The sequence below is a fragment of the Nesoenas mayeri genome (assembly GCF_963082525.1).
Source record: "Nesoenas mayeri genome assembly, chromosome: 2".
NCBI classification, from domain to species: Eukaryota; Metazoa; Chordata; class Aves; order Columbiformes; family Columbidae; genus Nesoenas; species Nesoenas mayeri.
The window spans coordinates 78488296-78502105 of record NC_137543.1 but is presented as its reverse complement, the minus strand read 5'-3'; the positions used below and the strand labels follow the sequence as shown (position 1 = coordinate 78502105).

The following is a 13810-nucleotide window of genomic DNA, read 5'->3' as shown; positions in this document are numbered from 1 at the left end:
AAAAAACAATTTCTAGGAGCCTTTTTGTAATTTTTATACTCTTCTCCAGAGCAAAAGAATAAAAAATTTGCAATTGCTGACAATTTCAGAGTTTGTAAACATTTACTGAAGTCAGAATGCGTCACTAAAATTGCGGCATTAATTTTCTGGATGCAGACCTTTAAACATTGTGACTGGATTTAGAGAAAGTCTCAGCAATTATTGGTGTAACTGTGGTCAACAGAGGGTTAAATTATACTGTTTAATGAGTATCTTAAACGTCTGCTATTTGAAATGGATCATGCAAAATTAGTTCCTCAGCTCTGTTAATGGGGGCAAGATATGCTTTCATCTTACAGTGGTTTTATGAAAACTGATAGTGTATCAAATGCTAAATGTTGAATATCTTTGTCTCTGAGAAGAAACCAAGTGGTAGTAAGGGGGAGACTGGTCTAAGACAAAAACAATATAATGGGAAAGGATACAAGAAAGGTCAGTTCAAACTGTTTGAAAGAGCCTTTGTATTTCTTAGTAAAAAGGAACAATAATCTAACAAATTTTGAAATAAATAAATAAGGAGTAACAGAGGTGGTCTTCACCTGTTCCTCTGGATTTTCTACTTAGTGACAGTTATTTTCATCATTACTACTATTAATACATTGTTTAAGCATGAAAAGGGGAAAATCCTAACACCTTTGAAATATATCTTCTATACGCCCTCCTTTTTTTCTCTGATATTTGGAAAGGAAAGCTAGATTTTAAGATGATGTGTTATGCTATCTAATTGAGATGCCACCTTTAAGTAATCACAACCTTTCTAAAGGTTTAGTAAGGTTATTATTTTTATTATACTGTAATTATAGGTATTATTTACAGCAATACATGCAGATATATGTAATACTTTTTTTTTGTTTGTTTGTTTGTTTTAACTGGTCTTATAAGGCTGTAAGAAATAACACTTTCAAAGACAGTATGAGATGTTAACATGTAAAAATAAATTTGTTGCATATTTGTATTTCTGATTTATAGCAACATTTGCACTGCAGTTTACTTACTGATTTTATTTACATTGGGAAAAAAACAGTATTAAATTATTACATCATAGGTTAAATTCACCCTTTTAAATATAGGCAAGAAAATACATCATTGACACTATGGGAGAGAAATATGTGGAGGGAGTCATCTTGGACTTGGAGAAGACATGGGAAGAGTCAGATCCACGTACTCCTCTCATATGCTTTCTTTCCATGGGCTCTGATCCTACGGACTCAATTATTGCTTTGGGAAAAAGACTGAAGACAGAGACACGTTGTGTTTCCATGGGCCAGGGGCAAGAAATCCATGCCCGTAAACTTCTGCAGCAGACAATGGCTCATGTAAGAGACAAAAATCTGAATGTTTTTTGTATCTGTATTAAATCCTTGGAAATGAAAATCCTGACATGAAATAAAATCATTTGGTGTATAGTTAATGCTGATGCAAGAAACTATATTTGTTTATATAAAAAATGTTCTAAACAATAGAACTGTCTTTTTAAAGTCATTTAATTGGCTGTAGCAAGCTTTCTGATGCTGTGCAGACACCAGTGTTTTTCATGGAAAATGGAGATTTTGTTGTAGGTCATTGACTGATGAACATAGATGAATTGATTGTTTCAATTGCATGAAGATTAAATATTCTTCAAGAATTTCACAACATTTTTTTTTTTACTTTTATATTTTTAGTAGTATAAACATATTTTGTCTAATGAAGAAGGTTAACTCCAAATACACTATTGATAGTTACATAACCTTGAGGAAAGCAAGGTCTATATAAAATATTTTGTGCTGCTATAGTCTGGATTTTAAATTGTGAGGAACAATTTAATAGCACAGGCATTTTACGAGTGAAACATGAAAGAACTAAAGAATAAAATTTCCTGTATGAGAAAGAAAAGTCGACATGTTCCAATTTAGCACACTTTGCCCATCAGGTGGTAGCACTGCTATGCCTGCTGATGTGAACAAATTAAACTTCTCATGCTACCGTGTTATGAACTTCTTCCCTATCTTGGTAACTGGTTTTCCTCTGAGTTTTGTCTCAGACTCTCATTGGACAGCTTCACATTAAGAGCTAATTAGCAGATTGGATAAGAAGAAACTCATTCAAAAGATAGGGAAGAAGAGCTCCTTTAGTTATGAGAAATGCACTGTCTCACGTACCCTATTAATGAAGAGGTATCTGAGATTTCTTTATGAAGTATGGTATTTAATATGAGAAAGTTTGATATCTATTACTTGGATAGCAATAGATTAATTATGTATATGTATTTGGTATATATATTTTTCAAGCCTGTGACCCTTGTGAGGAGCAAGGTTTAGCAGCTTGCTCTATGGAGCTACTTCTGAGCTCCCTTATATAAGTCAAGATTTATCAATGTTTATCAGCACTATAGTCATGTGCAGATAAATTTTAAATGTACTGAAATGGAAAAGGTAAGGACTACTTGAGAAGACTACATTGGACAAGTAAGGATCACTTGTTTAGATGATAAAACCAAACAAGATAATAAGACCTCCAGAAGGAACAGCCCACAGTTTAGCTCACATGAGCTTTGTTTTTGAAAAAAAAGTACTTTGTTAATTGCATTTGTATCATTATTATGGATACAGGTCTCCGTACATAAAATGCACATGAAATCAAACAATTAAGGGCTTGGTTTTGATTTGGTCAGCCTGTGGTGCAAAATTGACTGTGAAGGATTTACTTCTTTAGCAACTCTGATAAGCACTTAAACATGCTGTATTTTGCTATAGCTTAGATGTATTGGCTTTGTTGTTAACCTACAACACAAACAAAGAGTGATTTTAGTGACTGCAGTTTGTAAACAAGGTTCTTAACTTTATATTCTGTTGTTTTAAACTAGGGAGGTTGGGCACTTCTGCAAAACTGCCACCTTGGACTTGACTTTTTAGATGAGTTGATGGACACACTAATAGAGACAGAGACTGTCCATGAAAGCTTTCGACTGTGGATGACAACTGACATTCACAAACAATTCCCTATCACCATTCTTCAAATGTCTATCAAATTTACCAATGAACCACCACAAGGGCTCAGAGCTGGACTAAAGAGAACATATAGTGGTGAGTGCCAGAGTGGTGATGATTTAAAATTAAATTTTGCTCATTTTTGGACTCTCTGGTGTTATCATGTGATCACATTGTAAACACTGATAGCAGATGTAAGCTAGTACGAGGAACAGATCACAATGATGCCAGGACACATCTTGATATCCTTGGTTTGAGCTAGGAGTTGTGAAAATGAACAGGAAGAGAAGATCTGCTGAAATTCTGGTGCCAGATCTAATTGGACAGAAACAGGAAATACTTTTATCTTTTCTCAAATGTTGGCTTCTAATATCTCAGTTCAAAGTGATTTTTAATCTTTTGACAGAAAAGCATCATGTTAATCTATTTTTCCTGTTAAGTACTCTTTACATTGCATAAAATAAAGGTCAAAGAGTCTGTGCAGAAAGTGACTTCATGTGAATTCAGTGAAAAGTAAATGGTGTGTTTGTGGTGTTGTTTTGTTTTGTTTTGTTTTGTATTGTTGTTTTTGTTGTTTTTATTGTTTTGTTTTGTTTTCCCCCTGATGTTTACTCTTCTAATTTGAGCAACTTAGTAACATGCTCTAAACTGCCTCCAGTCTACAATGCTTTGGCTTCGTAAGACAATAATTTACTCTTGGGAGAGGCAATGAGAATATCTCTAGGAATGGCCTTCTAGCACTGATTTGAAGTAGTTGTGAAAAATACTTGTAGTGTGTTTCTTATAAAGTACACTTACAATTAATAGGTGTCAGCCAGGATTTACTAGATTTCAGTGACATGATGCAATGGAAACCAATGCTGTATGCTGTAGCCTTTCTACACTCCACTGTTCAAGAAAGACGCAAGTTTGGATCTCTTGGTTGGAATATACCTTATGAGTTTAATCAAGCTGATTTCAATGCGACTGTGCAGTTCATTCAAAACCACTTGGATGGTGTGGATACCAAGAAGGTACTTCATGTTTTTGTGGGAAAGGTGGATTAGGGTTATGTATCTTTCTTGGAGTTGCATGTGTATCCATAGTTCCAAATAACTGAAACACAAACATGATTTTAAATTATTGTTTTGTTTCTTTCCACAAATATTCAGCATTCAAAATATACGTGTCTGTAGAGCAGCAGGCTTAAATTAGACTTTCAGTCCTGTGCATGTTAAATTTCTATATTAACCTGTACATAAAAGAAAAGTCCCTCCCAGCTATCTCCTGCAATAACTTCAGAAATACAAACCTTATAAGTATAGATATTCTTATCAATGAAAATTAAGTGAGATAGTTAAAAATGGACCACTAAATTTAAAATATTCTTTTGTTTAAATCTATTTTGAGTAAAAATGATAAGGTTTGGTTCCTCTACCCTCACTTGGCAACATAAAGAAATTGAAAGTGGCTTTAAATGACTATGTAAGAATTCCTCACTTTTGCATTCTTCACTTTTGTACAGGCAGTTGTCATATAAAGGTCTGTGGCAGTTCACTTTGCGATTCTCATTTTAAGTGAAAGCATGATAGGAATGAAGCTGTAACCCTCTTCCTCAAATGCTGGAATAGCCTCTTAAATTAGTTCTGAATGAATTCTATTTTGTTCTGGGAATGCAGAGTTATAGGAAAAAATGAGTTTTAAGAAAATAACTTTCTTCCAAAAGGGAGAGAGATGCAAGACTTGGTATATCAACACTTCTTACTAAGGTGGATGTAAACAAGTGCAAAGAGGATAGATAAAGTCAATGCTTTCTCCTTGGTTTTAGGGGATCTCCTGGAGTACAGTTTGTTACATGATAGGTGAGATCCAGTATGGTGGCCGTGTGACAGATGACTATGACAAGAGACTCATGAATACCTTTGTAAAGGTTTGGTTCAGTGAAAATACATTCAGTCAGGAATTCAGCTTCTACAGAGGATACAGCATACCCAAATGTGATACGGTAGATCAATACCTTCAGTACATACAGGTTGGTAAATGAAAGGTTTTCAACACCAAAACAACCCAATTCACTTGTTTTTCACAAGTTCCTGAGTTCCTATATTTTGTCTTTTCTTTCAAGTGCCTGTATTTTGTAATTTATTCACAGATTCTTTATTGATTTCTAGCAGCCTAAGTATGTATTAGTGACAACCAATTGTTATCATCAGTGTTATGGTGGTCATGACAGGAATCTTTCCTTTTTCATTTGATTTGCTTGAGGGACATATCTGAAAGCATACGGTTATTAAAGAGGGCAAAGAACGGAGCCCAGACATTGGGTACAACCTCACAGAAATAAAAAGTGTGTATATATGTGGAAGTACAACCTGACTATTAAAATAGCATGTAGAGGTTAAAACTGAATTTGATGTTAACCTGAGTGTGATTTGGGCTCTGACATGGCATATAGATCACAGCAAATTATTTGCCCTAAGACTGTTGGAAGAGATCTAACCTCTTACAGATCCATCTCCAATTGTGCTCTTTTTATATTTTATTGTGTAGAGTCTTCCTGCTTATGATACACCCGAGGTGTTTGGTTTGCACCCCAATGCGGATATCACTTACCAAAGTAAACTTTCCAAAGATGTTTTGGACATCATCCTCAGTATTCAACCTAAAGATAGCTCTGGTGGAGGAGGTGAAACCCGAGAGGCAGTTGTAACCAGACTGGCTGATGATATGCTGGAAAAACTTCCTGCTGATTATGTACCATTTGAAGTGAGTTAATGAAATTCTGTCAACAACATTTGCTCCATCTTGCTTTGTGTGGATTAAAAAAAAAAAAAAAAAAGTAACTTAATTTTTCTAAAAGTGTATCTGAATTTGTTAATACAGGTAATACTTCAAAAACATATTTTAAAGAAGTGTGACCAGACTCTTAACATTTATGATGAAGTCACTACATTTCCACTGAAGGGCTTTTGTAAGAGCCGTTTTAAAATATTAAACCACTTAATGTTTGAGTCTTCATTTGCTCTGCGGGAGAAGAGGGATCATCAGCTTTTAACTAAAGTTGTTGACACTGTAGAGAACTGAGGTCATGTTGCAAGTGTGTTTGTGCTTCTAAAAGTATTACAGCTTCAACATATGTACTACTTTGGGATTCAGCCTACATCCTGAGGATATTTTTAGGTTGCTTTCTACTTCAATGAAGTGAATGTTGAAAAGCTTGTCAAGTGATAGCTTTCATTGATTGAAAGCTAGTGTTAGTATCTCAGGGATGTGTATTAACACATAATAGCCTATGTAATTATGTTTGTAATGGACACCTACTGCCTTGCAGCTATTTCTTTTCTGAAATAGCAATTTCCTTTCTGTTTATGTGGAAGATGGAAGGACTCTCAACGCGAGAGGGTTTTTTTTTAGTTGGAAAACATTTACTGATGACTACATACATATACAGTCCAATTGACTGTATTCTGTGTCCCTGTTCTAGAGACTACAGTTTAACTGGGTGTTTGGACAATTTGTGTTTTTTCCAGGTCTTTGCATAGTTCTTAGTTGTCCTTTAGAGTCCCAGAATTTTAGGATGCTGACATTATAGTTATTGCATCATAGTTCTTCCAAGTTGAGGCTGGTTATGAGCTTCAAAGGCATGAGAGGTAAATGCTTGTAAAACAGTTGAGTTTCCTTTATTTTCTATATCAGTGGATGCTGAAGCTTTCTTTGTGTTTCATTATATGTGCAAAGGCTTAAAAGCAAGAAAGATTAGTTATGTCAGTAATAATGCATTTGCAACACTTTTGTTATGACATGGATGTGAATCATGCCAGTGTGTCATTAGAAAGAAGTTCATAACCATGTTTGTACTTTAACAGATTTCCAAGGTAGCCACCTGCTAAGATGTTTTACTAATTAGATAATTTGCCTGCCATCTCCTCCTCGAGGAGAGTGAAATCTCTTATCCCTAGTCTTCTGCTATTTTACTTTCTCTTTAATGTAAGTTAGCATGAGGACCTGATACAAAGCTAGGTGGCTTATGAACGCCAAACTTCTCCTATCAGGATACTGAACTATGAGAAGGAGCAAGGAGGCTTGTACAATCTAATGTTCTCTTTTCTGTTTTTATGCAGTAATAAGTTTCTCTTATATGAGGTATGCTCATGAATATAGACTCTCCTCAGGTACCCATGTCTTACATCTGTTCAAAGTATCACAGTATCACAGTATGTTTGGGATTAGAAGGGACCTCAAAATATTATCTAGTCCAATCCCTCTGCCGGAGGTCACACAGGAACGTGTCCAGGCGGGTTTTGAATGTCTCCAGAGAAGGAGACTCCACAACCTCCCTGGGCAGCCTGTTCCAGTGCTCTGTCACCCTCACTGAGAAGAAGTTTTTTCTCAAATTTAAGTGGAACCTCTTGTGTTCTAGCTTGATCCCATTACTCCTTGTCCTATCATTGTTTGCCACTGAGAAGAGCCTGGCTCCGTCCTCATGGCACTCTACACTTTCCCTTGTTAAATTTCATCACAGTTGTTTTATGTTTTCTGTAGACCATTTTGTATTACATAAACTTACTTCCCTCAAATGGCCTAATTATAATAATATATTTTATCTGAAAAGATGAGTTCACATATCTGAATTTGGAATATTGATTATCTAGCAGTCTTCCAAAATTTGCACTTGATGAAGTTTCTGACCTACTGTCTTTCTTGAAGCCTGCGCTTTATGACTTTCCAAAAGGCTGAACCAGGTGTCTGAGATCTGCAAAGGATTGCAATTTGTTGAGTTTTTCAGAAGGGTACTGCTTTAGTGATGGGTTAAATCTCCTGGTAGCTATTAGTTTAATTCTCATCAATGTCTACTTGACGTCTACTTGACGTGGCTTAATAAAGACATGTATTATAATATATAGTGTCATTGTTAGCCCTCCTAAGTTCACAAGAGCTCTTTTTGGGCAGATCAGCTCTGATAAGAAATGAGAAACTGAAATTTAGTCTGTATTAATGAAAGTGGAGCACTAAACTTTCTCACGTGGTAAAAACTATTCAAATTCCTATTTGTGTAGCAAAATACTGATAAACTTAGATTATGGATATTACTAAGAACAAGGCTATTTCCCTGTACATGATTTAATACCTACTATATGTATAATAGCCTTCTCATCTATCTCCCAATGGGACCGTGTTGACTACAAATTTGTTAGTTATGTCCATACAGTTTTTAATGTTACAATATCAGTTAAAAAGATATCAGCAAGTTTTATTCAAATGCAAGACTGCCTGACATTGGGATAGTTCCCAACCATTGTTGTAAATAGTGCTACTGTGTTGAGGCAAAGTGGCTGGGAAATCACTCTTGATAGGTTTGTGCAAAGTGAAGGTTGAGAACTGTCCATTGGAACTAAGACTGAAATCCTTGAAATAGGGTGTGGCCTACATGCTGTTTAAATGGCATGAACTCATAGAAAGATATACAGACTAAATAATGAGATAGGTTATAAACACAGCGAGTCTCAGCATCATAGATTTTTCTTGGAACAAATCCTGTATTTGTGTCTTGCAGAGGATTCAAGGAAGATGTCAAACTGACCATTTAACTTCCTAAATAAAAGTATTATGTCTTAAAAATTGTGTTGGGACCAAACCTTGACACAAATCCACCTTTGTTTTTTGCTTCCGTTGAATGATCTTTGCTTTTCTACCTACAGGTAAAAGAGAAACTAAAGAACATGGGACCTTTTCACCCTATGAACATATTTTTACGACAGGAGATTGAACAAATGCAGAGAGTTATTTCTTTAGTGAGAAGCACTCTGACTGATCTAAAACTTGCCATTGATGGGACAATTGTTATGAGTGAAAATCTGAGGGATGCTTTAGACTGCATGTATGATGGAAGGATTCCTGCTAGATGGAAAAAAGTAGGTGTACATCACTTGTTTTTTAAGGGAAAAAACTTAAGTAGTTCTGTAGAGCTAGATTAAACTGCTAACATACTTTTTTTCAAACACAGGTCTTAATCAGAACTGTGCAGCTGCTGGCATAGATTTTGAGCTAAAATAAACACAGTCAAAACAAGCCCTCTTTCATTTATAAAAAATAGAAATGAATGTGGTAGATGCAGGTATTTCAGATTTTAACAGCTTGTTACATATTGGCAGGATAAAAAGCTGGAGAGAAGAGAATAATTTAAAATGTGATGATAAATTTTTAAAAATAACACCCTCACTAGTGGACTACCCTGTTGCTATTCTTTGACATTAAAACTTGTAGTCAACAAATAGTAGAGGCTGGAAGTGATTTCTGGAGGTAGTCTTGTTTAGCTCAGCTTCTGAAAGCAGGGTCAGTTAGAGCAGGCTTCCTAAGACTCTCCAGAATCAAGAGTCTGTAATCCTTCCAGGCAGCCTTTTCCAGTATTTGATCACCCTCACAGTAAAAAACAACCAACCGACCAACCAAAAAACCTCGAGGATTTCCGCATTTTGTCTTGCGCTCATTGCCTCTTCTCCGATAACCAACAAGGATTTGGCTCCACCTTCTTTCATTCTCCACACATGAGGTTTAAATGTTGACAGTATCTCCTCTGAGCCTTCTCTTCTCCAGGCTAAACAATCTCAACTCCCTCAATTTCTACCCATAGAAATTGTTTTCAGAGACAACTAGAGCTGTAAATGGCAGATGATAAAAAGAAAAATGGGGAGGTTTTTTTTGTCCTTGTTTTTTTTTTTTTTAAATTAACAAAGTGTTTTCCTGGTACAAAACCTAGACCAAAACAGGTGCTTCACAGCACAAATATGACACAACCAAAACAGGTGCTTCACAGCACAAATATGACACAACTATTCAAAGAGAAAAACCATCATAAATCTTTCATAGTCTAAGCTCAACTTTCCTTAGCTTTTTGTATTTTTTTTCCAGAAAAAGCAAAATAGTTTTGGCAGAAGTCCTGTTTTCTTAATGTATTGGCCTTAGCTTTAGAAAGACATGCATATGTAACTTTATCCTAGTTTACACAGCTATCTAATTTTGAAAAACATCATGAAATTGATAGTTTCTACAGGGAGCATTAAGCATGTTTAAATGGCATGGCAGGCATGATTTTGTATAGAGCAAGAATTTGCTTCAGGTTTCAGTGGAATGCAACATTTATGTATTAGGTTAAATATGAATAGATATGAAAAATGAACTTTGAATATGTTTTGTTAATATTACGGAGTTTACTACCTTGTAAGGAATTACCTTTTCATGAAATGAATATGATGTTCTAAAACTGTTGAAAAAAAATTGAAAATGATCACTCTTTATTATATTTAGGCATCCTGGGCTTCCAGTACACTCGGTTTCTGGTTTACTGAGCTTCTAGAAAGAAACCACCAGTTTTACAATTGGATTTTTGAAAGCCGACCAAACTGCTTTTGGATGTCAGGATTTTTTAATCCTCAAGGATTTTTAACTGCAGTGAGGCAGGTAAGTTGTATTTAAAGTCCCTCTCTGCTTTTTCTTTGATATACTTTTTTTTTCTTTTTTTTTAAATACATATTCTATGATGAAGGCTGAGTTATATACATGGCTCCATCATGTCAGCAGGGAAGATACAGGACTGCATAACTCTCTAACATTTCCTGAGTGTTTTTCCTCTGTGCATACTTTTTTGGCATATCTACTCCCGATGTGTTAAAGTATATTTCCTAATTTAACCAAGGCCCAAGCATGTAGTACTATTAAAGCAGACTGGAGAAGTAATGTCTCAACATTGAGATATGCTTGAGAAAGGTGTTAAGCCCATGAATTTATTTCTCTTTTTTCCCTCCCTTTTGGTCTGTGTTCAGTACTTACCTGGCTGGACACTTGCCAGAAGAGCTATTCAGAATCAGTCTTAAACTATATTTTTGCAGTTCAGTAGCCGATTCAATTTCTCTTCATGAAGTGGGAGTTTCCTTTATTAATGTGTACTAAGTATTAAGTTTGATGTTTTTCTTAACATATGTATCTCTTGTCAACTTGGTGAATGTGTTGGCTGCTCAGCCTCCCAGTTGCATTTAACAAGTGAGCTACTTTTTGCTTTAAAAAGACCTATGTTGGTCAGTATAAAGGACACACTGGAAACAGTAATTTTCTGGAACGTGGAAAACTGGGAAAGAATACTCAGGTGGGAATCCAATGGGACCTCAGAAAAAAGCTAACTTTTAGAGGAGAGAAAGAGGATTTGCAGAGAAGGAAAATCTCCCCTCTTTCTCTGAGGTTCGGGCAGTGTAAACTTCAGCCGTCAAACCAAAGTTGTAGCTGATGACCTACTTCTATTAAAATGGCAGGCATATAGTATTGGAATTATATAACAAGATATTTGCCAAACTGGGGTTTTCTTTTGGATCCAAGCTTGTAGAAAAGGTTTATTAGCATGATCTGAAACTGTTGAAATCTACAGAACTTTCCTGGTTTGCTAAAAAGAGGATGTGGCTATATAACAACTTAATGTCGAAAGTGAAAAGAGAAGTGACTTTCTGGGCTTTGCTATGTGGTGGAACAAATAGAAATGAGAAAGATGAAAAGCCAGAATGATCATTGAACTATAACCCTTCTGCTCTTTTAAAGCAGCTAATTAACTGTATTATGGGAGGAACATTAATTCCAATAACTTCAAACAAAGAAACATTTTAGAACATTTACAAGACCGGGATAAAACTTAGGTCTGGCATAACTTAATGGCATGAGATAGTAAGGGATTGGGCAAGATAAAGAAGCATTGTCCAGTGCACTAACTGACTAAATTTGAAGTATATGTTGAATCTTAAGCATGCCTATCTTCAAGTGTTTTCTTAGCTTTTTTTGTCTCTTTATGTAGTTTTAGAGCTGAGTGAGCTCTTACTCATTATTAAGAACACAATCAATGAAGAGTGTAGGTACAGGAGAAGGAAGGTAACCCCAGAAAACATGCAGCAAAATATGCATTTTGTTTTTCTATTTAGAACTATTTTACTTAGCACATGCAGTTAATATTTTCTCTTCTCGTGAAAGCTGGGAAATTTTTGTATTTGCAAGATCCATTTACCATTGACATTTAGTGGTTGTATTATGTACTATGGTCTTAAGATATTGTGTATAACAGAAAGACTGAAAAAAAAATATGGTGGATAAAGTACTAAAAATTTTCTCATCATACCATGCCATCACTAGCTTAGAGAGAAGTCAAACTGCTGTACATATGGACATTATAAAAAGATTGTTTGGTGTGTTGTTGTTTGTTTGTTTGTTTGTTTGTTTATTTGTTTTGTATTGAAGAGGATAAGGTGTGACCACACAAATGTTTCTAATAAGTATTTAGAAAAATGTCTCTGTGCGCATGTAAAAATGTAACCTTCCTACTTTTATCTGTTTTGGGCAGGAAATAACAAGGGCTAACAAAGGATGGGCTCTTGACAGTGTAGTGCTGTGCAATGAGGTCACTAAATGGATGAAGGATGATATCACAAGTGCTCCTTCAGAAGGTGTCTATGTGTATGGGCTGTATTTGGAAGGAGCTGGTTGGGACAGAAGAAACATGAGACTGACTGAATCTAAGCCCAAAGTGCTCTTTGAGATGATGCCGGTTATACGGATATATGCAGAGAATAACAGTAAGTAACTGAATTGTAATGTATATTATTTTAAAATAATGCAATGGAAGTTTTTAATTGACTGCATGAAAGTCTTTTGAGCTTTCAGAAGTCAGTCATAATTCATTTGTATACATGCTGAAACTTTTTCAACAGGGGAGACTTCCCAATCTTCTGTATAAAACAAGGTTTCAGCCTTCCTTGATAACAGATAATGGACACTTTTCCCCCTAGTAGTTAGGCCTCTACCTTCCGATCTTTAAGGTGTTAATAACATTTTAAACCCATTACAGATGAGCTGCTCTCTGCTTTCTCTGACAAACATGTTTGCATTGAGTCTTCCATTGAAAATATGTGTCCTAGATTGAGAAGATCAACATTTATATACATAAACTCGGTAGCCTCTGTGACCTAAACCCAAATAACCTCTTTCACACATCCCAAAAGCCAATGCAATTCATATACATATAAAATTTATATATGTGTGTACACAAAATATATATATAAAATAAATAGGTATCTTATGTAACGTATTTATAGATAACACGCTATATGAACACAAGACCTATGGGGAGAGGCTGAGGGAGCTGGGGTTGTTTAGTCTAGAGAAGAGGAGGCTTAGAGGTGACCTCATCACTCTCTATAACTACCTGAAGGGAAGTTATAGCCAGGTGGGGATTGGTCTCTTCTCCCAGGCAGTCAGCAATAGGACAAGGGGGCATGGGCTTAAACTCTGCCAGGGGAAATTTAGGCTGGATATTAAAAAGAAATTGTTTCCAGAGAGAGTGGTCAGGCATTGGAACGGCCTGCCCAGGGAGGTGGTGGACTCACCGTTCCTGGAGGTTTTTAAAGTGAGGTTGGACATGGCACTTAGTGCCGTGATCTAGTAAACGGACTAGAGTTGGACCAAGGGTTGGACTTGATGATCTCTGAGGTCTTTTCCAACCCAGCTGATTCTATGATTCTGTGATATATGTAAGATATGTATTTATAAAAATGCATTTTTTTTTTTTTCTGGACAAGGCTATTTTTGAGCTAACAGAAGAAAACAAAAAGTGGAGCAAGACTGTAGAAATGTTTTGTCTTTGAGGCAGAAAAGGACAGTAAGAATTGAAAGGAAACTCACAGAGCTGAAGGACAATGCTGTTATGTGAAAATATATAATTCAGGTTAATGTAGGCTTTTTTTTTTTTTTTTTTTCCTTTCATATAAAATAGGCAATATTGTTGAACAGGGATG

At 35.6% G+C, this 13810-nt stretch overlaps 1 protein-coding gene across 1 annotated transcript in view; it reads left to right on the top strand.

The window, feature by feature from the left end:
* DNAH5 (dynein axonemal heavy chain 5) overlaps positions 1 to 13810 on the top strand; it is a gene marked incomplete at both ends in the record, with an annotated part of 126683 nt that overhangs the window by 112093 nt on the left and 780 nt on the right. The window contains 8 exons of the mRNA XM_080338591.1: positions 1110 to 1355; positions 2885 to 3104; positions 3816 to 4021; positions 4816 to 5019; positions 5538 to 5753; positions 8687 to 8899; positions 10293 to 10445; positions 12361 to 12592. Of these exons, the coding sequence (XP_080194717.1) occupies positions 1110 to 1355; positions 2885 to 3104; positions 3816 to 4021; positions 4816 to 5019; positions 5538 to 5753; positions 8687 to 8899; positions 10293 to 10445; positions 12361 to 12592 (1690 nt within the window). The remainder of the gene's footprint in view (positions 1 to 1109; positions 1356 to 2884; positions 3105 to 3815; positions 4022 to 4815; positions 5020 to 5537; positions 5754 to 8686; positions 8900 to 10292; positions 10446 to 12360; positions 12593 to 13810) is intronic.